This window comes from Bombyx mori, chromosome 6, assembly GCF_030269925.1.
Source record: "Bombyx mori chromosome 6, ASM3026992v2".
Taxonomy (NCBI): Eukaryota; Metazoa; Arthropoda; class Insecta; order Lepidoptera; family Bombycidae; genus Bombyx; species Bombyx mori.
The window spans coordinates 15,353,828-15,381,243 of record NC_085112.1 but is presented as its reverse complement, the minus strand read 5'-3'; the positions used below and the strand labels follow the sequence as shown (position 1 = coordinate 15,381,243).

Sequence of the window (27,416 nt, the reverse complement as noted above, 5' to 3'; positions counted from 1 at the left end):
CATTTGTTTTCTTCTATAATATGTATATTTACACATCCGTCCGTGCACTTCTCATCTTTGTTAAATCATTTTATAATAATGTGTAGATCAGGTAAAACATACAATTATTCGTTTCTTTTTATTGGATAGACTAATTCACTTTTGAAATCTAATTGAATCTAATTCTAAATTTTTGAAACGTACCTACTTTTAAAATATTCGCCAAAAAGATGATTGATTAGTTTGAGTTTAATTGGAAACATTGGTACCTAACTAAGCAGTGGCGTTCACATTTATACGTAGGTTTATTGTTTATTAAATAAATATTGATACATTATAATCATTCTTCTTTCTCCGTTTATATCCGATATATCCGATTATCCGATTATATCCGATATTGAATTATATTTTAAATTTTGTGCGATCATTTCAACACACTCACACGAAGATCATTTCAATTTTTTACCGAAACACGACATTCAAAAAACCGACATTACTGTCTTATTTTTTAAGCGCGTTCACATTTAAATAAAAGCCTTTTTTCTGTTCTCTCTTTTTGACCGTTTTATTTTTTATCTTCTTGCATTATTATCAAATTCTGAAGTTTGTCGAAAACATAAAGTAGGTACGGAGCCCAAGCCGAGAAGTAAGTTTGAAAAACAAATTCAAAATTCCACCAGAATAAGATTGTTCAAAGCGAGGTAATAAAAACGAGGTAAAAATAATGGCGCTACAATAATAAATACTGCTGTTGTGTTCGTAGCCCCAAAATTCTCTGAATATTTTTTTTTGTTACTTTGCATATTAGTTCGTTCGTAAAAACTGGTGAATCGATCGAAAAATAAATCAAAAAACTTGAGAGAGTCCATATAGAGTACCTTCTTTATTTTGCCGTAAAATCGTGTTTTATGTTATTTACGCCACCGTTGAAACAATAGGAGTTTTATTATTGTAGCGGCATAAACAATTCTAAGTTATTATATTATATTTGTTATTGTACACATTATATTTTATTTTTCGTTTTAAATTTTCGGCGGCAAAAAGGTCCCGTGTCACAGACTATCTTCTTTTTTTCACCTCTCGTGCGTTCCAGCTTACGCATCATAAAAAGGTGCGTTCTTAAACGCCACAAACTTATTTCACGAGCGAACGCGTGGTCCACGACAAACAGGGGCGCGATTTCGATCCTGGCACCGGACTACCCTTTTCTCATGTGCCCATCGAGGCAATTAATAAATCGAACAGCGAACGAACGCGAAATCGCGAAATCGAAACTACACTTCCGTAACGAACGTGTTTAAAACAACACAATACACTGCCGTCCATGAAAAATAAACAAACAATAAACTTTTAATTGAGTTGCCGGGCGTAAATATTTTTATGTTTTAGTTTGATAAAGATAAATTGTTAATAGGATTAATGCGTTGTTAATCGGATGAATGCGTAATGAATAAAGTATTGTCATCGAGGAATGCCTTATAGAAAATAAGGCTTTTTTTGGTGGATACTAAATCTTTTTTGTTCCACATCAAATGACATCTCGAACTAGTGTCTCAAATTAGTGTTTCATGCACATTATAGTATCTGTTGGCTCTAGAAATCACTACCAGCGTACCACCATTTTACTGAGATTATATTTCATCCCATTTCATTTCATTTAATTTCATCCCAGTTGATTAATGTCTCAAATTAATCATCTTCATATCATTTCACTCCATAATATCATTTTTCATAAAAATATGAATATAAATTAACATAAGACATGACTTAAAAGTCTAGTTACCAGGTCATAAAATCCCTTAAAAAAAAAACTACCAACGTCGCCGCAACCTTTAAAATAGTCACTTACCACTCTGTCTAGAAAACATATAAATCAATATTTCGACTCAACGTTTATGTGATCAATTTGGCTGCTATTTAAAGTTTCATATAGATATAGCACACGCGTAAAATATAATTTATCATTTTAATTAAAAGATACACAGTCGAGTTAACTGATTACTGTGTAATCTGCGAAACAAACAAAAGGATTTCCATTGAGCAATTAATTAATTCGTTCTGTTTACGACTCGAGTCGGCCCGACGTTTTAGGCTTCTAGGATTTTCCTTTTTTAAACAAGCTACGTTTGTTTAGTTCCGCTATTAGGGTTCCGTAGCTAAGTGGCAATAATGAAACCCTCAGAACCACCTTATGTCCATCTGGCACAAGATTCTAAATCGTCTTTGATTTTACGGGCTTTGGTAATCGCTCAGTATCAATTGGGCCACGAACATGCCTTCCGATCTTGATAAAAAAAGAAAAATGTTATTTCCAGTTACACTTTATTTCGAGTTAGTGAACAAACATTTTGAATTTCAACTAAACATTCACTTCGACTACAACGCAAATAAGCGAAAAAAATATTTTTTTTAAATTTAAATTATGTAAAATTGTTAATTTAATACATATAAACACTTGAGGCCGAGTGATGTGTATGTTATAAATTCTCTTACAGTTAGAGCACGAATGATCTACGACTCGTGATGATTGTAGCTTCTGATTGTGACTTATATGATTAAAACATTTTGGTGCAAAGGGTAATGAAGTCAGATGCCTAGATAAACCTGGGATTAAGATTTTATTAGCCGAGTTCGTCTAACTATTGGGATTTTCAGAACGTTTTATTGCAAACTGTATAGTATCCTAATCTGTACTGGTGCTGAGCACGCACAAGGACCTAGCCTAGATTACAATTAAGCAGAATAGGCAGAGAGTTATATCGAGATAGTAAGTTACATTTCCATTGACATTGTAACCTACAGTACCTAACCGCTTAAAACTAATTAACTATTTAAAGTTTTTTTAAAACAGCTTTTTTTTGCCCTTGTAGGCAGTCGAACATAAGCCCACCTGACACCACCTACTTTTACAAATTTTTTTGTAGAATATCTGTAAACACATTGTGGTCGCGAAATAACCTTAAATTGCTCTTATCCCACTAAGTTTCTCGCCGGATCTTCTCAATGGGTTGCGATTCCGATCTGGTGGTAGATTCTGCGAAGCACTGCTCTTGTTAGGGCTAGTGTTTGCAATTCTCTCAGGTTGAGTCTATGAGCTCAGCTACCGGTGCGGACGTAACTAGAGTAGCCGCCTAAGCTATCAGCGAATATAGGTAAGATAAAAAAAATACTACAAAATTACGTCAACTGCATTTTCAAGTTTGACAATTAAATGTAGTAATTCATTTGTTTTTTAACTGGAGAATGAATTCCCGTCACTATATTATTTAGCAAACAGCTTCTCCTCTTATAAAACCAATAAACAACCCAAACCAGATTCTCTTCAAATTATAACAAAAAATCCCCCTCAAGCAATCTTTCTTTTCATTTCCTAAATCTAATTAAAGTCAAGTCAAAAATAAAATAAGGTGAACGTCCCACATTTAAATTGAAGATTCGACTATAGAGAACTAATCTGTACCAATCCAGGGTCTAACCTGCGGCGGGCAGTGATCCAATTAACGAAGTTACGTGAACTAGACAGAACCCTTAAATTAACTGAATTTATACTTTGAAATTGGAGATGATAAGCCATCAAACTTAACTAATCTGTGTGATATTCGCTTTCACCTCTTCGTTATTAAATCTTTTGTTTTTTGCCCAAATGTAACGATGAATAGTTGAGAGAATTGAATATTCTACATAACTACAGTGTTTATTTTAAAATTCAACAAGTAATATGGAATCAACTATAGTTTGATGATATTCGAAATTTCATTTTTAGTAATTTTTTGAGGTGACTTCGCTAGTGTTACTTTAGAAAAATGTAAGGGAATGGTACTTTTTACTGGGTGATGGGTACCCTATGTCTTTTTTTGTGCCTCTGAAAATGTGTATGCAAAATTTCGTGGCGCTCGGTTGAGTAGTCAAGTCGTGACAGCATAATAAACAGCTCATCATACGAGACTTCTTGTCGAAGCCTTCGTTTCGATATCGAGTTGAGGGAACTCGCTCTCGTCCCCGTCAACTGACTGCCGGAGTCCAAGGCAAGGCTCCGCGCTCTCCCCGTTATTATTTAGTTTCTATATCAATGATATCCGTGGTCTCCGGAGACCCATCTAGTGCTTTTTGCCGATGCCACGGCTATCTACTACTCGTGTAGGAAGAATTCGCTATTGCATTGGCGACTCCAGATCGCAGTAACCACCATGGGACAGTGGTGCTCTTCAAAAGTGGTCGCCCTCCGTACACCACTTCGAGCAGCCCACTCCGTAATAAACGCGTTAACACCTCCGCCGTTAGCCCATCACTCTCTTTGGCGAGCCCATACCGTGGGCCTCGAAGGTCAAATATCTAGGCGTCACCCTCAACAGAGAGATGACATTCCGTCCCCACATCAAAACGGTACGCGCCGTGCCGCCTTCATATTAGGACGTCTCTACCCTATGATTTGCAAGCGAGGCAAATTGTCCCTTCGAAATAAGGTGACACTCTACAAAACTACATACGCCCCGTCATGACATAAGCAAGTGTAGTGTTCGCTCACGCGGCTCGCACCAACTTGAAACTTGAAACTTTACTGATGGTAGGACTTCTTGTGAGTCTGCACGGGTAGGTACCACCGCCCTGCCCATTTCTGCCGTGAAGCAGTAATGCGTTTCGGTTTGAAGGACGGGGCAGCCGTTGTAACTATACTGAGACCTTAGAACTTGTATCTCAAGGTGTGTGGCGCATTTACGTTGTAGATGTCTATGGGTTTCAATAACCACTTAACACCAGATGGGCTGTGAGCTCGTCCACACATCAAGGCAATAAAAAAAAAACCCTTCAAGTTATTCAATCCCGTTTTTGCAGGATAGCCGTCGGATGATTCCTATGGAAGTGAATCTCCATGATGACCTGAAGCTTGACTCAGTCAGTAAGTATCTACAGTGGGCATCATTACGCAACTTTGAGAAGGCGGCACGACACGAGAACCCTCTTGTCGTGGCCGCTGGGAATTACATACCCGATCCTGTAGACCGAATGGTAAATAATCGACGTCGCCCGTCGCTTGCGACGAAGCGCTCGACGAGCGAATTAACCCATAGACACAGCCCACTGAGTTTCTTGCCGGATCATCTCAATGGATCGCGTTTCCGATCCGGTGGTAGATTCTGCGAAGCACTGCTCTTGCTAGGGCCAGTGTTAGCAGAACTCTGGTTTGAGCCCCGTGAGCTCACCTCCTAGTTAAGTTTACGCTGAAATAGCCTCTCAAGGCTATCAGCTTAGGTAGGAAAAAAAAAAGTTAATAACCTGTGCGGTGTTGTAAAACTACTTGGCATCATAGATAATATTTAAGACTCAGGTGTCAACTTAGTATTCCAAAGTGCATTTTTTTTAAATATCTCCATTAACGAATGCTCAGATATAACTTAAACTCGTATCACGCACTAGATCGCTTCACATATTTCACTTAATGAATGGTTCGATCATCAAAAGATCATAGAGAATTTCGCAAATTTTCCCGAATCCCTCAGGCGGCTCCATAAAATCGTGTATTCGTTAACTAGACCGCAAATTAAACTCACGTACAGAATATTTCAATAAAGCCCCGCCTCGCCGGTTAGGTTGAATTAAAACGGTTAATTTGACTAGGTCTGGGCTCACGGCCTGAGGATCTCGACATAATTAGATCGAGGTGAATAAGGGCGCGTAGACTGATTTTTTTCGTATATAGGTCCATAAATACCCTACATATAAATATGTGTATGCCGTCTAATGAATACTGGGCTGTGTATTAAATGACGCATTAAGAGATGCCACCACCTGCCAAACATGAGTAATTCAGTTGAAACTTTATTACTCCTGGCACCTGAATTTCAGATGTAAACGAGCTTAAATAGCCAAACAAAATTGAATAAAATACATTGTCAAATCGTAGTCATATGACACGATAGTTTTTCTTAGCATTACATATCTATTGAGAAAAACGAATAGTACGACATTAAACATCAAAACCCGATAGATACGCGTATCAAGCTACTGAATATCAAAAGAATAAAAGTTCTTTAAATTATCATCAATAGTCAAGTAACAATAGGCACATTACAAAGTTCGGAAAAATAAAACAATAATTCAAAAAAAAGGTGGTATTCGAAATTTATTATCGTGTAAGCATTAAAACTGCTGTTTCACAACTATTAATCACTACGGGCGCGCTCGCGGGACAATGCGTATCAAACGGAAGTCATAAATAATATTCACCTTGTTGCGTTTCCAAAATGGCTACCACGCGGTCGCATGAAATGGCGGAATAGAGAAACGCCGGTATGAGTTGTCGTTTTGAGTTTGACTTTTTTGTTGCTCTAGATAGTCAAACAAACTCAAGAACAGTTAAGATCGAAGTCTTATTTGTTTTATACCGACTGCGCTACCATTCAAACTGGAATACGATACTACTCCGTGGTAAAGATAGCCAGTATGGTATTTCCATGTTGACTCACAATTCTACCACATAATTACGTATTACGGACCTCTGTGAATCCGCACGGGTAGGTGCCACCAACCCGCCTATTTCTGCCGTGAAACAGTAATTCGTTTCGGTTTGAAGGGTGGAGCAGCCGAGATCTTATAACTGTTATCTCATGGTGGGTAGCGGCATTTACATTGTAGATGTCTATGGGCTCCAGTAACCACTTAACACCAGGTGGGCTGTGAGCTCGTCCATCCATCTAAGCAACAAAAAAATTAAAAAAATAAAATTTCATCAAACAAAATGTTTGTATCAAAAAATAAAATAAAAAATCGCAGCCGGCGGTTTTTTTTTCTGTTTTCCCAGACTCACAAGAAAAATACTTTTACGGTTTCATCTCGCGTTTGTTGTTGTCATTATTTTATTTCTGACGCTTCGAGTATTTTACAGGTTTCGTGGTCGCGAACGACTAAGGAGTTATTTCATCGACGCTTGCCAAATTTCGACGAATAACAGTAAATTATGTCAACGAATTTACGCGCGAAATCCGAGATGATTTACCTTCACTCGTATTTCATTTTCATTTGAGTGTTGTTGAGGAAGAAGACGCGAGCGATGGTGTTACGAAAAGGAACGTTTTATTAATTTCCTTTCAGCTTGTATGTTAACGAATCAACGTTGCGTCATACAATGATGGCTGTGATTGGCCAACGATGACGTCATATCGCACGAACCAATCACAAATCAGGAAACGCAATAGTGGCATCAATTGTCAAAATTTAAAATTATTACCATAGATTATACACTTAATCTATTCGAGAATTATTACACGAAGAAAAAATATGGACGCGCATGTCAATTCTATTTTGCAAAATATTTAAAAATAATATAATGAGTATTTGAAGAAGTTAACGCATTTATTCATTTTCTTGGCCAGCTCAAGATACCTCTAATGCCGAGTTTACATTACGAAATTAGTGTCATGCATGTTGAGCTCAGTTTCACGAAAGTAGTTTCGATATATGCGAAAGTAATTTCGTTAAAAAATTAGTGTCGCGAAATCCACAGTAACGCAGTAACCATGGCGCCTTCAGCATCAAAGCTATATTTTGCTATATTCAATGTAGCTAAAGAAATGCTTATATATATGCTTCTTTGACATATTGCATCTCCATGGCTTCCATAATTATTTTGTAGGCCGCATCTCGGGCATGCCTATTTTTATATTGTAGGTGTTTCGGGTCCCAGAGACACTCTTGTCGCTGATATTCATTAATGAATTGTATTTTTTTTCTGTACTCCATCGTTGGTTTGCCATTTTCAACGTTTGAAACGCGTCCGAACTAACAATACACACGTCCGCATAGCGCAGGCCCTTTCGCGACATTAGTTTCACGTCGCGTCTACACTATGAAATTACTTGCATGACACTAATTTCACCAAAAAATCGCGCAGGGCACGAAACTAATTTACATGCATGAAATTAATGCATGCATTACGAAAGTATTAAATTACACGTGAAACTGTTGGTAAAACTAATGTCACGAAATTAATTTCACGCCACTAATTTCGTAATGTAAATTCGGCTTAAGAAATAGACGCAACATTGACTTTTTATATAACGGCAATTGCAGAGGTACATTTCAGTGTATTGAAAGTGTCCGCTAAAAGAGAGCCAATTAAGATGGCGCCATAGTGTCAAGTGGAAAGATTAAATAAATAATAGTTTAAAAGAACTAACAAAATGCGCTTTTATAGAAATAAATAAAACAAAAAAATAGAAAATAAATTTTAATAAATTTGAATTAAAAATAGTGTAAGAAAAAATGATTTTATTATAAAAAAAAGCGTGGGGTGCATGGTATCAGTAGTTATAAATATTTTATGAAAAGATATGAGTAGAAGGGTTATTTTGATAATATCCTGAAAAGCACCCCACGTGCTGCGTGTGCAGTGTGCTTAGTGGGTGTTTTTAACGCTCTCGATAGCGTAAAAGTTAACTCATATTTGTATGGAGTCGGAACAGCGCCCCTAGCGGCAAACGTAAGCAAACGTTGCAATTCCATACAAATTTAAGTTAACTTTCACGCTATCGACAACGTTAAAAAACTCACACTAAACACACAGATAATTAATAAAAATACGAAGAATACTCAATTTAATTTATTTGTCTCATTAAAAAAATATATAAAATCATCGGATACATTTATATGTATAAGAAAAAAAAATCGTAATCATAAAAACTGCAATCTAACAAGACAGTCTTTGCAAATAATCTTTGTAACAGGATCACGTCGAGCTTCCGCCCTGAGTCGGAGCTTTCAGCCTCTCGTTTTCAGCGACTAGAGCTTTCACTCTTTGTTCGTATTTCTCTCTCAATTCCTGCAGAGTTAAAAAAGATATTATCGCATCGTATTTCAATTAACAATCTACAGTTTAAGATTCAGTGTGATATTTTCTAAGAATTAGAAATGAAGAATTAATTATGAGCGTTCTACTTGAATTCGCTTGTGTTTGTTGAGTGGCTAATGGAGTCCACGGACATCACGAACCTGCCTAACCGCTGTCCAGACCCAAACGGGAGGGTAGTCATCAGTAACATTCACTCATTTACAAACTCGAACTCACTCGAAAATGTGTATATATGTATATAAATAGTATTGAGGCATCTGTTCAGTAGTTAATTTTTTTCTGTATGCACCTGTTTTGAATTGCAATCCAGATTATTATGTTAAACATTTAAACTTATAATTTCTATGGTTGTAATTTGTTTTGGACATAAAAAAAAAAATTAATGACTTTCATGTAAAAAGCATCGGTATGTTATATGATGTGCGCGCTGGCCCGTACACCCACATTTAATATTAATTGTCATTTTCCATTAATGTACGGTATCGGACGACCGCATAGTTTTGTACGCTTTACATTGCTGGCTCGACTTCCTACACCGTCCCCTACCCCGGCGACATCAGGAGGGCGGGGGGGGACATCTCACAAAGGCTCACCTTAAATATAGCGAGTTGAGTTTCGTACTCCTTCTTGAGGTCGTCGTTGATGGTGGTGCTGGTCTGGGCGCGCTTCAGCACCAGGTCGTATCGCTCCTTCTCCGCCTTGTAGCGCGCCTCCATCGCTTGGAAGCGGTCCTGAGTACACATCGAGGGTCAGGGGGCGACTCAGTATTGAGATGACAACTAAACAAGCCTTGAATATACAATGTGTCCGGACTTCGATGTCGGAGACTTTATGGGATTAAAATGCAATCAATTTCATCGACAAATCAGCCATCAAATATTTTTTATATCCAAGTATTAAAAAATGGCAGCCCTTTAAAAACTTTTGTAGCCGAAGCACAGGTGCATGTGTTAATTTAACAATACCTACCCAAGTAGAGGTGTTAGAAACACAAAAGAGATCCCATATGTTAGCTAACAAAGAAGCCAAAAAAAAATAGATTTAACAACAAGACAAAAAACTTGAGTGAAAGATTAAAAAAAATTTACGAAAAAATATTTTTTTTCATTTATTGTGGTTTTTTTTCAGATTGTTATCTGTAAAAAAAAAACAATGTGCTAACCTATCCTTTTTATATTTATTTTGAATAATACAGGATATTTGCCAAAAATGCACATTAAATTCTTAGCTCTAAGCTAGATAGTTTAGACGCTATGATAGTTTGAATGTGACTCTTCAAAGTGCTTGTAATCCGATATTAGATAATTCAACACTTGATAATTCACACAATTAATTTCCAATTTCATTGGGTGAGACAAAATTCTTCAATAATTCAAAGAATCCACACTAAGTTCAATCCTTAACAATAGCATTCTTTGTACGTGCAGGTAAAAAAACGAAAGGGCCAATAGTGTGAGTAAGCAGAATAGGGGCTGCTTCCAGGTAAAAAGGGTGCAGTGTGCACTTGTGCAGGCGACCAGTCGTCCCTCGCTCTGCGTCGTGATAACGCTCGTTTCACTCGTTTGCTGTTTTAAAACTACTTATATTCCCCAGCACGTAACTTGGCAAGAGTCGTTAGATACGCAAAAGTCGTTTTTTAGGTCTCTTTGGTTGTCAAGCGGGATGCGGGGAAAGACGTAGCACCGTTCCGAGCGCGCGATTGGTGAGTCAGTCGACCCTCCCCTCCCGCACCGCGTCCACGTTCCAAAAGTTTGTAGGACAAAATTGTAGGAACCCTTTGTTTATAATGAGTTTTTATTACGAGTTGTTATTATTGTTTTAAATTTAGTTTTTGTTATGAGTGTTATTCTTTTAAATTTGTTTGCAATGCCAGGACCAAATATCAATCACCATATAGTTGATTCAGTCACTGAGTGTTTTATTATTTACGCCAGTGACGACAGCGACTCTTCGTTATGTCGACGATGAGGAGCCAACTCCTTTCATCAGCTCAGGTGCTACCATAAATTTAATCCAAGGGGTAGCACTATTAGAAAATGATAGTGACGACGGCAACACATAATTTTTAATATTAAGTATATTTTTTTAAATAAACTTCTTAACTTTTAATTGTATTTTATTTATAACACCTAATACACTTGACGAATTTCTCTCTTTTCTTTAACTTTCTTCTAAACACAAAGGCTTAAAAACAAATAATGGCAAATAAAAAATAAAATAAAATTAAATTAAATTATATGCGGGCAATAAAAGTGACCATTTTTTTGTTGCAATGTGCACTATGCGCGACATTACCCCCACTACACCAAAACCTTGCCAACTTACGTGCCGCTTACTATACTGTACGTTACTGTTATTTGTTGTTAAACTTTTGTTACATTTTTGTTTTGTTTTTGGACTAACTGTTGATTGTCGTGCATTACAATGGACGAGTACTCAAGCCAGCACATCGCTGACATCCATTTTGTGTATGGATTGTGTAACGGGAATGCAAATAGAGCTGTTACAGAATATGCACGCAGATTTCCCACTAGGCGAACACCGAATGCTGCTCGCATTTTCATTAGAATTCATTTGCGACTTGCCGAAAATGGAATAAGAAGACGCGCTAACGAACGTACTCGTGTTTTGTCGCCCCAAGATGAGCAAGAAATATTGCGACTAATTACTCAAGACCCTAGCCTGAGCATCAGGCTCATAGCCTGTCGGCTAAATTTAACTAATGGACAGTGTGGAGAGTTTTAAAAAGAGAAGGATGCATCCTTACCATTTTCGTAGGGTACAAGAAATACTGGAACCTGACTATACAAGAAGAGAAGTTTTTTGTTCGTGGATTTAAAGAAAAACACGATCTACTCCAATTTTTTTAAAAAGAATTATGTGGACCGATGAGGCCACTTTCACAAGATCAGGGTATACGAACCACCGCAATGAACATCTGTGGCTTCAAAAAAATCCACATGCAATCCGACCAAGTTCTTTTCAGCACCAATTTTCGGTCAATGTTTGGGCAGGACTGATTAACGATGTCCTTGTTGGACTAATCATTTTACCAGAAACAATGAATGGTCCAAGGTTCCTGAATTTCCTGGAATCGGACTTTTTTGATGCTCTATTGGAGTTACCATTGGCCTACAGAAACAGAATGATTCTGCAACTGGATGGTGCTCCCGCACATTTTGCATTACTTGTGCGAAATCATTTAAACGCGCAGTATTCGCCGTGAGTTGGGCGCGGTGGAACAATCGCATGGCCGCCACGCTCGCCTTATTTAACGCCCCTAGATTTTTGTCTGTGGGGCACAATGAAACAAAAAGTATACGTAAACGTGCCTAACACAAGAGAAGAGTTAATCGCAAACATCATTCGAACAGGGAATGAATTAAAAGAAGACAGGGCGATGATCCAGCGCTCTACGCAACATGTCGCAATAAGAGCAACAGCATGTCTGCAGAGGCGAGGAGGTCACTTCGAACAGTTTCTGTAACTTTTTTGCCAAATTAAATGCAATCCTATCAATAATTATTTTTTTATTTAATTTCTCAGGAAAAACATGCTTTCGAAGTGGCTATGTTTATACTGTCATAGCTCCTAAACTATCTAGCTTAGAGCTAAGATTTTAATGTGCATTTTTGGCAAATATCCTGTATTATTCAAAATAAATAAAAAACGGATAGGTTAGCACATTGTTTTTTTTTATAGTTAACAATCTGAAAAAAAAACAATATATGAAAAAAAATATTTTCGTAATTTTTTTTTTATCTTTTACTCAAGTTTTTTGTCTTGTTTAATAATAAGAATAGCTAACAAAGAAGCCAAAAAAAATAGATTTAATAATCTATTTTTTTTCGGCTTCTTTGTTAGCTAACATATGGGACCTCTTTTGTGTTTCTAACACCTATACTTGGGTAGGTATTGTTAAATTAACACATGCACCTGTGCTTCGGCTACAAAAGTTTTTAAAGGGCTGCCATTTTTTAATAGTTGGACATAAAAAATATTTGATGGCTGATTTTTCGATGAAATTGATTGCATTTTAACCCCATAAAGTCTCCGACATCGAAGTCCGGATACATTGTAACCGGAAACATCGTTGGCCTTGGCCTCACGACGCTCTCTGCAACCTGGTGGTAGGACCTATTGTGAACTAGTGGTAGGACCTATTGTGAACTGGTGGTAGGACCTATTGTGAACTGGTGGTAGGACCTATTGTGAACTGGTGGTAGGACCTATTGTGAACTAGTGGTAGGACCTATTGTGAACTGGTGGTAGGACCTATTGTGAACTGGTGGTAGGACCTATTGTGAACTGGTGGTAGGACCTATTGTGAACTGGTGGTAGGACCTATTGTGAACTGGTGGTAGGACCTATTGTGAACTAGTGGTAGGACCTATTGTGAACTGGTGGTAGGACCTATTGTGAACTGGTGGTAGGACCTATTGTGAACTGGTGGTAGGACCTATTGTGAACTGGTGGTAGGACCTCTTGTGAGTCCGCACGGGTAGGTACCATCAACCTGCCTATTTCTGCCGTGAAGCTGATGCGTTTCGGTTTGAAGGGTGGGGCAGCCGTTGTAACTATACATGAGACCTTAGAACTTATCTCAAGATGGGTGGCGCATTTACGTTGTGGATGTCTATGGACTTCAGTATCCACTTAAAACCAGGTGGGCTCGTCCACCCATCTAAGCAATAAAAAAACCCAGAGGTTCGAAGGTCGGGTAGGTGAGAGACAGCACTCACCTCCATGGCCTTAACTTCAGAATTCCTGATCTCCAGCAGATCCTTAGTGATCTGGTTGATGTCCTTCAGCGACGCTACTTGCGTGGTCAGAGCTTCTATCTGCAACTCCTGATTCTTGACCAGCTTCGTCTTGTCGAAGATCATGCCTCTCGCTTTGCTCAGGAGCTGTGGTTGGAAAGATTTCCGAGATAAAATTGGATATCGATAATTTATTAGGGGTACTTAAAACGTGCTCATGGGTGAACATAAATATTGTAAAGTAACGTTTAAGAATCAATCGTAATATGTTAAATGATTTCAAATCTAATACCCACTAAGCGCGGTGTGCTCATGAATGTTCTGGGTGAATTTACTGAATGAATTTACTGGTAGTAGGACGTATTGTGAGTCCGCGCGGGTGGGTACCACCACCCCGCCTATTTCTGCCGTGAAGCAGTAATGCGTTTCGGTTTGAAGGGCGGGGCAGCCGTTGTAACTATACTGAGACCTTAGAACTAATGTTTCAAGGTGGGAGGCGCATTTACGTTGTAGATGTCTATGGGCTCCAGTAATCTAAGCAATAAAAAAAAGTCCAAGCACATTATATTTAAATGCATTGTATACCAATTGTGACGACATTGAAATTTTATTGATATAACGTTAATGTTCATGAGTGCTCACGAGTGCTCACATGAGTTGATATCGGTCAAATAGTGTTTTCGCACGTAACAAAGCCTTAAAGTATCACAACAAGTCCCCGCAGCCCGTACCTCCTCGTGTTGCAGCTTGATGCTGTTGATGATGTCTTGGTTCTTCCCCCCGGGCTTGGCCAGGGCCGCCTGCAACTCCGTCTCCAAGTTCTTGACCCTCGCCTTGAGCAAGTCTATCTCTTCCTCTTTCACCTGTCGCAATAAACAACATTAGTGAACTGAAAAAGTGTTTTCCCTTACCAATTAACCAATTTTCTAAGAGCCTCGACCACTATATCTTTCATCATAAAGGGGCCGCGGACATTGCATTAGAGGTAATTGTAATATTAAATTTTAATGTTGATATGTGAGTTTTGGGGAGAACGGGGAGAACGGAAACCACATCTGATCCGGCCCAACTGTCAACCTCACCTGCACGCGCCGGATGGCGACGGCATGGCGTATACCGTGTCGTGGTGCTCCCTGCTGGATAACGGACGAGGCTCTGGCGACCGAGCATTGGCGGTATAACCATACACCTGACCGGGCAACCAGTCGGAAGAGGTTACAGTGACCTTGGGGTCCAAATAACCCCTAAAATATCTGGTGCAGAAGGCAAGGGGAAACCACTGCACTATTTTCCCAAGAAACCTGTATGAATATTATGTCCGCAAGTTGTGTTAGTATGTCATGCGATCCGACTGACCCTCGGCGCCATCGCAAACCCAGGATGCATGGTGGGAAATATGCGACTGGGCACTGTGCTGTAGACTACCAGGCGGACAGTGAAACTAGGACTACTGGTAGCATTGTACTGCCTAACTTGAGGAAACCCAAAAGCAAGCGAAGTATAGGGGAATTGGGTGGACCAACTCAAGGAGGTGACTGGAGGCCAGATACGGGGAGCGGTACATATGGCGCAGAACCGGACCGAGTGGAGAAGATTGACATACAGTCACGATCCTCAGCATTGAGGGAACGACCAGAAAGAAGAAGAAGATGTGAGTTCCAATGCGCGTTGAGTGTCACGGGAGGGCTGTACATGAGGAGTGCCGAGGTTACCTTGAGCTCGAGGCGGAGTCCGCTCTCGGCCGTGTCGCTCTTCACCTTCTCCAGCTCGTTGATCTTCTCGAGGAGCTCCTTCTCCCTTTGCTGCCAGTCTCCCTCAATCTAACCCAAACAAGATTTACATCAAATTTGTGGACGAGACGGAATGCTCTGTTGAATTTGTTAATATTGACATTTTATGAGTCGTCTGATTTACTGGTAAATTTAAAACACACTACATGTTTATTCCCTACATGTGTATTTCCTTATACGATATTATTTCAGAGGTGATCAACCCGGTAGATCGTAGCCAATTTTTTTTGGAACGAAGTTCCTTATGGGACTATGCGGAGGGGTACCCTCACCGGGAAAAAACGTCCGTAACGTAAGATTTTTATTAGTAATGCACAGTGTATGACTTAACTTTGTAATAACGTACAAAAATTACATTTTTTTATCATTCATTGACCGCGATCTCAGAGCGTTCGTTTGCGCAATACACTAACTCTTATGCAAACAACCGTGAATGAAGTGTACCACGCACGTTACCAATTGACCGTGGGTTGTTGCGAAACCTTCAGTTTTATTTTCTTTATACTTCGAATAAAACTTAAAATTAATATTTTTATAATAAGGAGCTTTGGAGGAGGAAGATTTGGATCCTAATGTGAAACTTTTACGTAATAATAAAGAAGAAGTTGTACATAAGAATAGAACCAAACTGTAGTTAAATAAAATAAAAAAAATATTAATTATATGTAATTTTTTTTCTATTTTGGTGGGGCGTGTGGTGTAATAAGATATAAGACAGTAATAAATAAGTATTTGAATAGTAAAGACGTGTTTGATATTCGCTGCAGCGATCAATCCTTTATACTAACAGCGAATAGACCTTTGAGCTTAGTACGACTTTATTAACTTCTCGATCGCGTAAAAGTTAACTCAAATATGTATGGAGTTGGAGTGACGTTGACGTTAACTTTTACGCGATCGAGAAGTTAAAAGACTCGCACAAGCTCACAGCTGGTCTGGTGCGTCCAACAAACACAAATCAACAAAGCCTTCTAGGCGTTTCTCGTATAACGCGATCATTCGTATGGAATGATGGCTATGGAATGAGCTCCCATGGTGTTTCCCGACCGCTATGATATGTCCTTCTTCAAACGAGACTTGTGGAGAGTATTAAGCGGTAAGCAGCGGCTTGGCTCTGCCCTTGGCATTGCCGAAGTCCATGGCCGACGGTAACCACTCACCATCAGGTGGGCCATATGCTCGTCTGCCTACAAAGGCAAAAAAAAACCGCGTTATATTGAAACCGTGTTTTACAAGTGCCGCGTTATAGGAGTTACGCCTGTCACACGCGGTGTGCGCTCCACTCACTTTGATGGCCGGTGCGTTATTGTCGATGACGTCATCAGTGTTGCCAGCCTTTGTTTCTGTTTGATTGTTCTCAACCGGCTTGTCTGCTGAGGCTTCCTTCTCTGTTCCTTCGGGCTGCTCTGTTTCAGCATCGGCTGAGATAGGCTCGAACTAGAGGAGAGATTTATGACGTCTTGAACTCTTTAACGAATATTATAAAATGTACCTAGTACAATACGCTATATTGAATTGATATTTGATTTATTAGAAAATAAAATAAAATACTTTACAACAGATTTCCTGTTCGTAAGGACTGATATTATAAGAAAAGAAAATAATAGACGTATTTATTGCAAAATAAAATGGATATACTGCTACGCTATGATAATTTTTAGAAGAATTTCGACATTTTTTTTTCCATGATCTCTCTTACCGTTTCTATCTTTACAACTACGAACGTTGGTTGTTCCTCACTAGGCGCTGATGCTGGTGCTACACCCTCACCACCTCCACCACCCTGAGTTTGCTCTGGTTCCGACTGAAAAAAGGTTATACAGCAAATGTTAAAATTAATATTTTGGTACGACAGTCGTCGCAGTGCTAATTCAGCTGCTCTAAATCGAGCATAACTTTAACTCTGCCATGGATGAGAAATTAGGAGGATTGAATTGGAGTTCGACCTTTCCGTAAAACAGTCACCACCGAATGTCGGGAGGCGGTTAATTAGCCGGACCCATCGATATATCGCAAATACGGTGCGATAACGTGACTTACGAAAATTATGTATTTTTTTCAGGAGAAACGTTGGAAAATTCAACATCTTATTATATGAACTATAGACTAAAGAAATAAAAATGATAATACCTATTTAAACTAAAACTTTAAATTTCATCAGTAAAAGTAAAAAATCTCACTGATAACTATTAAAAAATGTATATTCTCATAAGTGTTAACGAAAATTGCAAAAGTGATTTTCTAGCACCGTATGTGCGTATTTAAGTCAATGGCCGGACCCAAATAAGGCTTCAGCAGTCTCGAAGAAGTAAATCTCTTCCAAAAACACTGCCGTGAAAAGACGCGGGGCTCCACCATTTGTATTTTTCCAAAATAGCTTTTTGAGGCCACGACCCTCAGCATTGAGAATTATCGACGCAAGGAGAAGGAAACGAGCTTAATCGATCGAAATGCGACTCCCTTTTTCTCTTATTTATGGTGTGAGACTTAAGGCATAAGTTTGAGATTTTGATCTCTTTCCTCGAGGTATGCTACACCACCCTACCTAACGATACGTGAACCAGAACCTTTTTTTTTTAACGCCGTGGAATACGTTTACGGATACCCGGTCGAGAGGAATATAAATAATATAATAAAATAAATATAGTAGAAATATATATAAATAACCGAAACCTAACTTGACCATCGATAACAATAAACATGAAACATTACACGAACATGAAAGATACTATCTCAAACAGAAACTGGAACTACAACAAAAAACAATCGAGTTGAAAGTAATCAACTCAATTTCAATTATCTAAACGAACAAAACTATAAGCATTCATACTTATATAAGCAGATGAATATTAGTATTTTCTTAGGTTTGCGCAAATCGTGGACATATATAATTAAAAGTACTTTTAAGGTACTTTTAATTATATATCTCGCTGTTTTTATTTTCACTAAATCATTTGTAACGTTTCGTGCCAGCCAAAACTGTATATGAAAAATCGGAAATAATATTATAGTGACAATAAATGAATATTATTTTTAACTATTTTAACCTACATTAAATACATTATACACGAAAACACTGGCTATTTAAAAAAAAAAATACCTAACACTCTTGCGATAGAATTCTCCAAAATAATTTCCTCGTCCAAATTTAATTATATTTTCTTACAAATAATTAAATCCTGAATCAACATAACCTAATACGTCTCGCAAATTCGCAATGCAAACATTAATTCCGACAACAACTTTCGCGCGCTTTTCACACGACGCTAAACCGGAGCCGCTGGTTGGCAAAGAACTTAATTTACAAACATCAACAGATATGTTCATTTTATTCTGAAATAATATATAGATATTAAATGTCGAAGTAATGAATAATAGTAATGCGAGCTGAAACAACAATGACATACATGAACATTGATAAAAAAAAATACATCTGACATTTGAAATCTATATATTAATACATGAAGTAAAAACTTTGTATCCCTTTTTACGAAAATTGCGCGGACGGAGGGGGTATGAAATTTTCCACACTTATAGAGAATATAGAGAAGAAGTGCACAATGCTAATTTTAAATAATTTAAATTTTAAATAATGCTTCACAGGTACAATAAATCAATAAAGAAAACATTACACACACTACCATGTATTTGACGCACACACGCATGCATACTATTTATTTATTGTCAAACTTTTGTTCTTGACGTTGGGGTCAAGTTGAGAATAGATTTAAATATTGTTTGTCTTTATTAATATTTTTCTACAGTGTTGTCTTGGCGAAATTTGTGATTTATGAAATAGTCTTTGAAAATAGAATCATAATAGTGTACAAGCTTACAATTTTAATTAAATATAGTCGAATTTCGACTACTGCGGGATCACTAGTACGAAGAATTTGATGATAAATATAGTTTCACAAATTGTATTATTAACCGAAACAAGACAATAGAATTTAATGTTTCGTATTGAGAAATCATAGATTAAAAAACTAAAGAACGTTGTTAAAATCATTTTAATTACAATATTAAATTTAATTATCACTATAAAATTGCATGTTTATTTAGTAAAAACGAACGCCAAAATAATCTGAAGTTTAGGATAAAATTTAGTACTCGGAATTCCATAATACGATGAAAGAAATCCCTATGTCTACACGGTAAAAACAAAAACCGATCATGTTTCAAGTATCTCAGTCTCAAACCTAAAATATATCAGTAGAAGCGTACATAGATAATACACTTAAACTAGTAATAGATAAGCGACTCATGCACTCTACAAAAATGTTTACGGGCATCGGCCACTAGATGACTTCGCTTCGATTAGTTTCTCATTGCTCTTGTAACTTGATGAGAGTAACCTATTACCTATCCTATATTTTATTTTTAATAAAGGATTTTGTAAATGTTAAGAAACCAGTATTTGATAAAATTTAATCAATTTGTCTATAACAAATAAAAACTTGTATGATTTATTAGTTTTTTATTTTGGTTGTTTAGTTACACGATAATTAAATGTCTTAACTTTAACAACATATAAATTTAGGAGCATCCGCTACAAGATGTCGACACTTTCCGTACAAGAAAAATATTTTTCTTAAAGTATCGCTGTTCCAGGGACTTGGAAGCGTACGCGCGAACGAATAGATTTATCTAGAATCTTCTTTTTTATCAGATAAGAAATTTGAGACGCATTTACGCAAACAATAAGCTTATTTCTTAATCAGAACGATACCCATTTAGTCCTGATTTAGCACGATCCAGATAGGAAATTTGTTGGACACACACAAATCCAGAATGCGGTATACCCGAGCATTAATTTCACGTAACGAATGTAGGCGAGCGCGCAAATTAAACACGTTGATACAATAATTATATTACCATTTAGTATTATAAGTGCATAACAAGGTCATGGATGTACATACACTCCGCATTGTCTACTCATAAAGTGTCCTTTTTTCGGGCAGGGGGGCCGAACCTTCGACGAGATGTCCGAGCCTAGGGGGCACGCGCTGGGTGTGTGGAACTTGAGTGTCTGCAGATGTTGGGAGCAGACCGTGGGTCCAAGGATGTTTTTAACGCCCTACCCAACCAAATAATAGGTTGGAGAAAAAGTCTTTTCGCGTTATAGTATGTATGAACTTGTAATAAAATCTCTTTGGCTATACTATTTATATCTGGCTGGTTTCGATAGGTATCATTAAAAGTTTAAATTTTAAAGAATATAATTCCAAATTCAAATTAGGAAAATGTGTATTTTTTATTTATTTATCGTACTGTCAAGATGAGTGAATCTAATGGAGAAATTCGATATATTTTAAAATTTTACTACAAAAAGGTAAAAATGCAACGCAAGCCGCGAAAAAAATTTGCGATATTTACGGACCTAGTGCAGTGTCTGTGAGAGTAGCACAAATTTGGTTTAAGCATTTTCGATCCGGAAATTTTGATGTCAAAGATGCACGTCGTTCTGGTCGCCCTATTACGGATAAAATGGATGCCATTTTTGAAAAAGTGGAGCAATATCGGCATATCGGTAGTTACGACGTAGCTAAAGAACTGGGAATTGACCACAAAACAGTTTTGGCGCATTTGAAAAAAACTGGGAACACTAAAAAGTTCGATATTTGGGTACCTCACGAGCTCACTGAAAGAAACCTAATCAACCGTGTACTAATTTGTGATTCTTTATTACGACGTAATGAAACAGAACCATTTTTGAAGGAGCTGATAACTGGTGATGAAATGTGGATCACGTACGACAAGAAAGTGTGAAAAAGGTCGTGGTCAAAGGCCGGTCAGGCTTCACAGACCGATGCGAAACCCGGGTTAACTCGCAACAAGGTGATGCTGTGTGTGTGGTGGGATTGGAAGGGCATTATTCATTATGAGCTGTTACCACCAGGCAGCACCATCGATTCTGAACTCTACTGCGAACAACTGATGAGATTAAAGCAAGTAGAGAGAAAGCGGCCGGAATTAATAAACAGAAGGGGTGCGGTTTTTCATCATGGTAACGAAATTGCATGGCACTTCTAGTTGGACATGTACTTAGTAATCGACCGAGAGGGCTGGTGGTGGCGCCGACGACCGCCGGTCCGGTCGGGAGGGTGAAGGGAGAGACGTACTCCGCACCAAACGCTTCACTCTCCCCCATTTGCCTTTTCACGAGTTCTGTCTCATGCGAGGCTCGGACGCGGGCTGTTGAGCGACAGGAGGTTTTACTCCGCAACATGCCCCGCCCGCCATCTCCAGTGGAGGGCGAAAGTCCGGCGATTTCCTATTGACCCAAAATAAAGTCCTTAACCGGGGCCTATTTGCAAATGTCCGTGTCACATACCTACTTAGCTGTTACATATCATGTATATAAACGACGTGCTTTGTTAAAACTTACTGTATTTCTGTTGTCGACGATCGATCTGTGTGCTTAGTGCGAGTTTCTTAACGTTCTCGATAGTGTAAAAGTTAGCTCATATTTGTATGGAATGGGATCGTTTGCGTATGTTTGCCGCTAGGGGGCGCTGATCTAACTGCATACAAAATTGGCTTAACTTTTACGCTATCGAGAACTTTAAGAAACTCGCACTAAGCACACTGTTTCCACGTACTCAATGATAACCGAAGCTACACAATATCTAATCAAAACAATACCTAGTATGCATGCTTTATTTTTCCGTATCTTAATCTTGTTTTTGTACTCCAGTTAGATCACTATTTTCAACTTCAATGCTATGGATAGACTCACGGAATAGGTATAATTAATGTTGGAAAGGCCTTCGCTTCAATTTTGTATTAGGACCAGTGTCGTCGCTTGACTCTCACTCTTAGAGTAAACATATGGCTTGCATGAGTGTACCAGGCTTAACCACAAGCCGGGAGGAGTGGCGATTGCTCGTGAGGCGCATAGCATCTGCCCACAGCAATGATGCTGGATGACGACCACGACCGCTCTGACAAGAGTGATACGACATACGAATATGAATAATGTATACTCCCACTATTAAGCTCCCAGTATTTTAATTTCTACACATATACGCAATACTATGATTACAAATATTTCGCACACAACATATCATCCATACATAAATCTCAGGGCAGATATTCGTTCGATTTTCCGACGTGATAGTAGATTCTGCGAAGCAGAGCTCTTGCCAGGGCCAGCGCTGGCAACACTCTCGGTTTGAGGCCCGTGAGCTCACGTACGTCGTACACGTTAAGGCGAAGCTGAAATAGCCTCTCAAAAAATATTCGTTCGCAAACTTAAGCTCCCGTAAGCATAGACACTCACAAACGCAAAAAACGAATAAAAATGTTCATACACGCTAGTGTTTGATAAAGTCGATATTGTTTATCGATATAGTTGATTATTGATAACACAAATAAAACAACATTTTCTGAAAATAAATCATAGTTAGATGGATTTATCGCCCCCGAAATCCCCTGTATACGAAATTTTATGAAAATCGTTGGAGCCGTTTCCGAGATTCAGATTATATATATCTTTATATACAAGAATTGCTCGTTTAAAGATATAAGATAACAGATTTTGATATTTTACAGATCAGTATCAATTATTTTGACGGATATAACAAACCACCATTATCTTTAGCCAGTATGAATAATGTTCTCCATTTATACTATTGAACAATAGCGCTCCAATCCATATATCGCAATCCAGTTTCTTAATTAAAGTATGCGCCATATATCCTGCAATACGGCTAATGACTTGATTACTAAAATCTGAGATGGTATTGAAAAATGCGTTAATATCCTCTTCTTTATTATTATCATTATCATAGTCATCATCTTCAACCGCAATCCGCAAATTATAGAACTTAGTTCCTACAAAGTATTAATACATTTTAACAAAACTTACCAAATAACTTGAACAAATCTGAACAATTTTTATTCTTGGGATTGCCCCCGGTTTTAAATACCTATACCCTGATTTTTTTATGATAAAATCTTTTTCCGCAAAATGTTTAGAACAAATAGTACTATTCTTTGTCGGCATCCAGTTTCCTCTACCTGTCACGTCAATCCATTTTTCCTTGGCGTTAGGTTCTTTAGGAAACCTAAAATTTATAATTTATTGCATAAGTCAAATTGCATTTTCTTTAGATTTTAACATTTAGACAATATAGTAAATACGCGTAGATGAGAGATCTTTAAGTCCCTTCATATTATTCCTTAACATTTATTCAATGATTATTATTTTATAATATTTAATTTACTCAAAATACGTTTAACTAAACATATACTAGGTATCATTAATTAAACATAAAATAATACAAAAAATATCTATGTCAAACGTAAATATAGTTGAGAATTCTGTCGATGATTTTATTCAACCACATGGTCACCTCACTATCGATAAACTAGCTCCACGCGTCACAGCCAATCAGGGCAGAGGCCGAAATTTCAATGTATCAGTGTAGAGAACGCAATGCGTGTAGTACATTGGAAGCGGACTTGGTCACTGCATTGATTGATGGTGTACACATCGCGCAATGTATATTTTTTTTTATCTTCTTGCAATAATGTTGTTCATGTTTGGAGTTTCATAATGATCAGTATATTTTTATGTTTTTGGCAATTAATATTGTAATTAAATGGTATTTTCGACTTACCGATGGAAAGATATACCTCCTCGCTCTATACTTGAGGTCTGACTTTTTGTATGACAAGTTATAATTGCACAACACGGCATTTTAAAACAGAGCTTTGTCCGCCGAAGTCCGTAGGGCACTAAACACGGTGAATGAATGAATCGGTCGAGTTACGATTTTCGAATCATACTAGTTATGGCGCGCATGCGCTGGCTACATTACTATTCCAACCTTAAAGTTATGTATTCCGTGGAAAGACCACAAATAAATTTTAAATTTATAAATTTAAAATTAAATTTTCTAAAATAAATTTAAATTTAAAATTTAAAAATTATAAATAATATCCTTTTTGTCATTCTAGAATTTATAAAGATGCTAGCAAACATATGTAGTCAGGCGTGATTTTGTAGTGAAAACAGTCCTACCCATAATTTGTCGAAACGACATACTCTTGACCAAATAGAATTCATTTTGGCACATAAATGAATATGTAACTCCACAACTAAAATTCACCCAGCTATCATTCTTCGTCGTCGTGTGGATATTTGACAATGATATCAAGACATCTGACTACTTTGGTTCTAATGTCTAAAAATGACACTAACCTACAATACACATATCACACAAAACCAATAGGTTTTTTCTTTAAAAGGTTTCACTCACCATTTTCAATAATTCAATGTTTAATTTGCAATATCTTACAGAAAATTAAAACACAAAAGTATGAGAGGAATGACTTTCAAAGCTTCACGGTTCTAATTTTGGATAAGCAGACGCAGTTAGGTAAAAATAGAAATACAGCACATAATGATGTCGTAGAAAATCGAATTTGCCGCGTTGAAGATTTTTTTAAGGGATATAAGGACCTAGTAACTAGGACCTATAAGTCATATTTTAATTTATATTCTTCTTATAATCAACTGGGATGAAATTAAATGAAACGAGATGATATGGGATGAAATATAAGCTCAGTAAAATGATGGTAATTTACTGAGGTTTTTTCAATGCACTTTTTGGAGGATCCCGAGAAGTTACGTCCAGCTATTTTGTTTAATTTTCCCACATTTATGTACTTTCACAGATATTAAACAGTTAATAAGTTACTGTTATTACACATTTAAACCTGAAAAAACACTAAATAGACAAAATAAAACAAATCACCCAACTTCACTCCTCGCATTCCCGCCAAAAACTAATCCCGCCTTGAAGATAGTAGTAGGTAAAAGATGGCACAAATTAAAATTATATTAAAAGATTATAAAGTTCAGGTAAATAAACACAACAGCTAGATTTTAACAGATTTGATTATGTTTGTATTACATAATGGCCAATCTACAATCATTTTCTTAGCTTACAAAATTTAAGGTGAAACTGTTGATTACCTATCATACTCCATAATTTTTATATCGGCTAAATGTTATTTATTCTTTAGCGTTTTTATACTAAATAAAGAACTTTTTCTTTCTTAATAAATTATTTTAAAAGAAGCATCATAATTATTTTTTTATATACGTTTGAAAAATGTAACATTCTGTCAAGAATCGTAACATTGTTATCAGAATTCCTAGGAGTATATGAGCTATGTTCCTTTTGCCTCTTCGACACGAATCAAATAAAAGTATATTTTGTGGTGAAGATAGAATAAATAGTAAACACAATTTTTTTTCAAATTATAAGAACTAGAAGTATGTTTGTATGGAATGAACGTTAAAAATATGTTAATCCATTCCTGAAGTTTGAAAAAGTAATAATTTAAATACGTAGCGAACAATTACCAAAAAGTATCAAACACTACACTAGACAATCGCTACAGTTTTGGTAAAATGTCTCTCAGTTCTGATAAAGCACTCATAAAGCTATGAAGGCTATTAACCAAAAATTTTGAATTATTGACCATTTGAATTATCCATTTTATTTTAATCCATATTTAAATTACATAGAAATTTTTCACATCTAAGAAGCCGGTCATTTTTTAACACTTCATCTTGTACGATATACATAATTTAAATTTCAGCAACTAACATGACATCGGAGAGGAACGCTCAAGTAGGCCAAGCGCGGGAAACCTTTCAATTAATCCACCAGATATCACAACTCCTCAACACGGGGCTGGACGTGGAAGCACTGTCAACTTGCATCAGACTATGCGAGTTGGGCGTAGACCCTGAAGTTCTGGCTCACGTTATCAAGGAAATCAGAAAAATGGGAGAAAATGTTCAAAAAGCATCTAATTTACAAACATAGATAAAGCCAACTATCAGAAATTTACAATCACGAATTTCCAAACAAACAAATGACAAGAATGATTTTTAAATCTATACTAGATTTATCATACTTTAATGCCCCAAATATAAGTAGGTATGAAATACCCCAATATTTAAATAAAAATAAATGTCTATTCTCTTGCACTTTGTAATGCATTTGAAGACTAACATATCTTCTTTCTGTCAAGAAGTAATTTAGATTCAACTAATTTTAAATATCCTAATTTTAATTTTTATCTTAAATTATAAATAAAAAGTAGTAGTCTTTGTGAACTGTGTCTGAACCGTAATATTATTATGCAATACAATAAAATACATGTATTTGCTACACTAAGCCAGTTTATGCTTACACGTGTGATTTAATAAGTTCACGTTTCATAGGTCTTCATAAAATACAATTAAAAATAAGTGCTATTTATGATGTTCGTTAGTATGTCTAGAATTATCAGTATTTCTATAACTCTGTTTCGGGAATAAACACTATTACTAGGTGTGATAAAATTGTCCCAAAAATATAGTTTGTCTAATATTCAAATTACACTGTTTCAATAATTTATGATAGTTTCTTATAATAAGACTTTCTGTCCAGTGATTGATAATTAAGCATTATGGTTGAGCATTCAACTCCCAAGGGCTTGATGTAAACTATAAAACTCTACTTAAAAGTGACCACAGAATCAAAAAACATTCAAAATTGTACAATCAGCAAAACTGCAACCACTATATCATGCCTAAGTTCAATCATAGGAAGACTAATCAATATTGGAATCATCATAAAATATATCACCCAGGTTTAAATTATTTTATATTAATCAAATCAAGGTAGGTACCTAAAACCCCATGATTGTCAAGTTGCAGAAACCAAATCTCAAAGCAAATCAAATAGACCTCAATAATATTATTTATAATGGTATTTTATTCATGTTAGATTAACCAATATACATAAAATTCAATATTTTTATACCACTTTTAACTTAACTAATTTGATAAATAATATTTGACTGATTGAAAAAACCTGTAACATAACAATAAAAATAAAAACAAGTTTCTTTAGTCTTTTATTACCTCTCATTTTTACAAGAAACATCCCAACTATTACATCAATGAATAAATTATAACAACAATATACAAGATCAGCATCAGCCTAGTTAATCACAAGACAGGATAATAATCTT

The 27,416-nt window shown here is 36.8% G+C and overlaps 2 protein-coding genes across 5 annotated transcripts in view; one reads left to right on the top strand and one right to left on the bottom strand.

Annotated features, from left to right (window-relative positions):
• Window positions 1–27,416, top strand: part of LOC101736572 (mitochondrial pyruvate carrier 1) — a 497,008-nt gene that overhangs the window by 299,755 nt on the left and 169,837 nt on the right. The window lies entirely within an intron of this gene.
• Window positions 8,557–24,840, bottom strand: LOC101735381 (THAP domain-containing protein 5). 4 transcript variants are annotated; one of them, XM_012690946.4, is made up of 10 exons: window positions 24,641–24,800; window positions 23,999–24,116; window positions 23,245–23,443; window positions 17,074–17,178; window positions 16,662–16,811; window positions 15,297–15,404; window positions 14,316–14,447; window positions 13,567–13,731; window positions 9,418–9,555; window positions 8,557–8,794 (listed from the first exon to the last, which is right to left on the bottom strand). In XM_012690946.4, exons 2-10 carry the CDS (start codon window positions 24,076–24,078, stop codon window positions 8,702–8,704), a joined length of 1,170 nt encoding a protein of 389 aa, XP_012546400.1. In that variant the 5' UTR covers window positions 24,079–24,116; window positions 24,641–24,800; the 3' UTR covers window positions 8,557–8,701. The 4 variants fall into 4 exon arrangements, with proteins under 4 accessions (XP_012546400.1, XP_021204093.1, XP_004926842.1 ...); XM_021348418.3 differs by lacking the exon at window positions 24,641–24,800 and adding an exon at window positions 24,403–24,574; XM_004926785.3 differs by lacking the exons at window positions 23,245–23,443; window positions 23,999–24,116 and having other exon boundaries at window positions 24,641–24,840.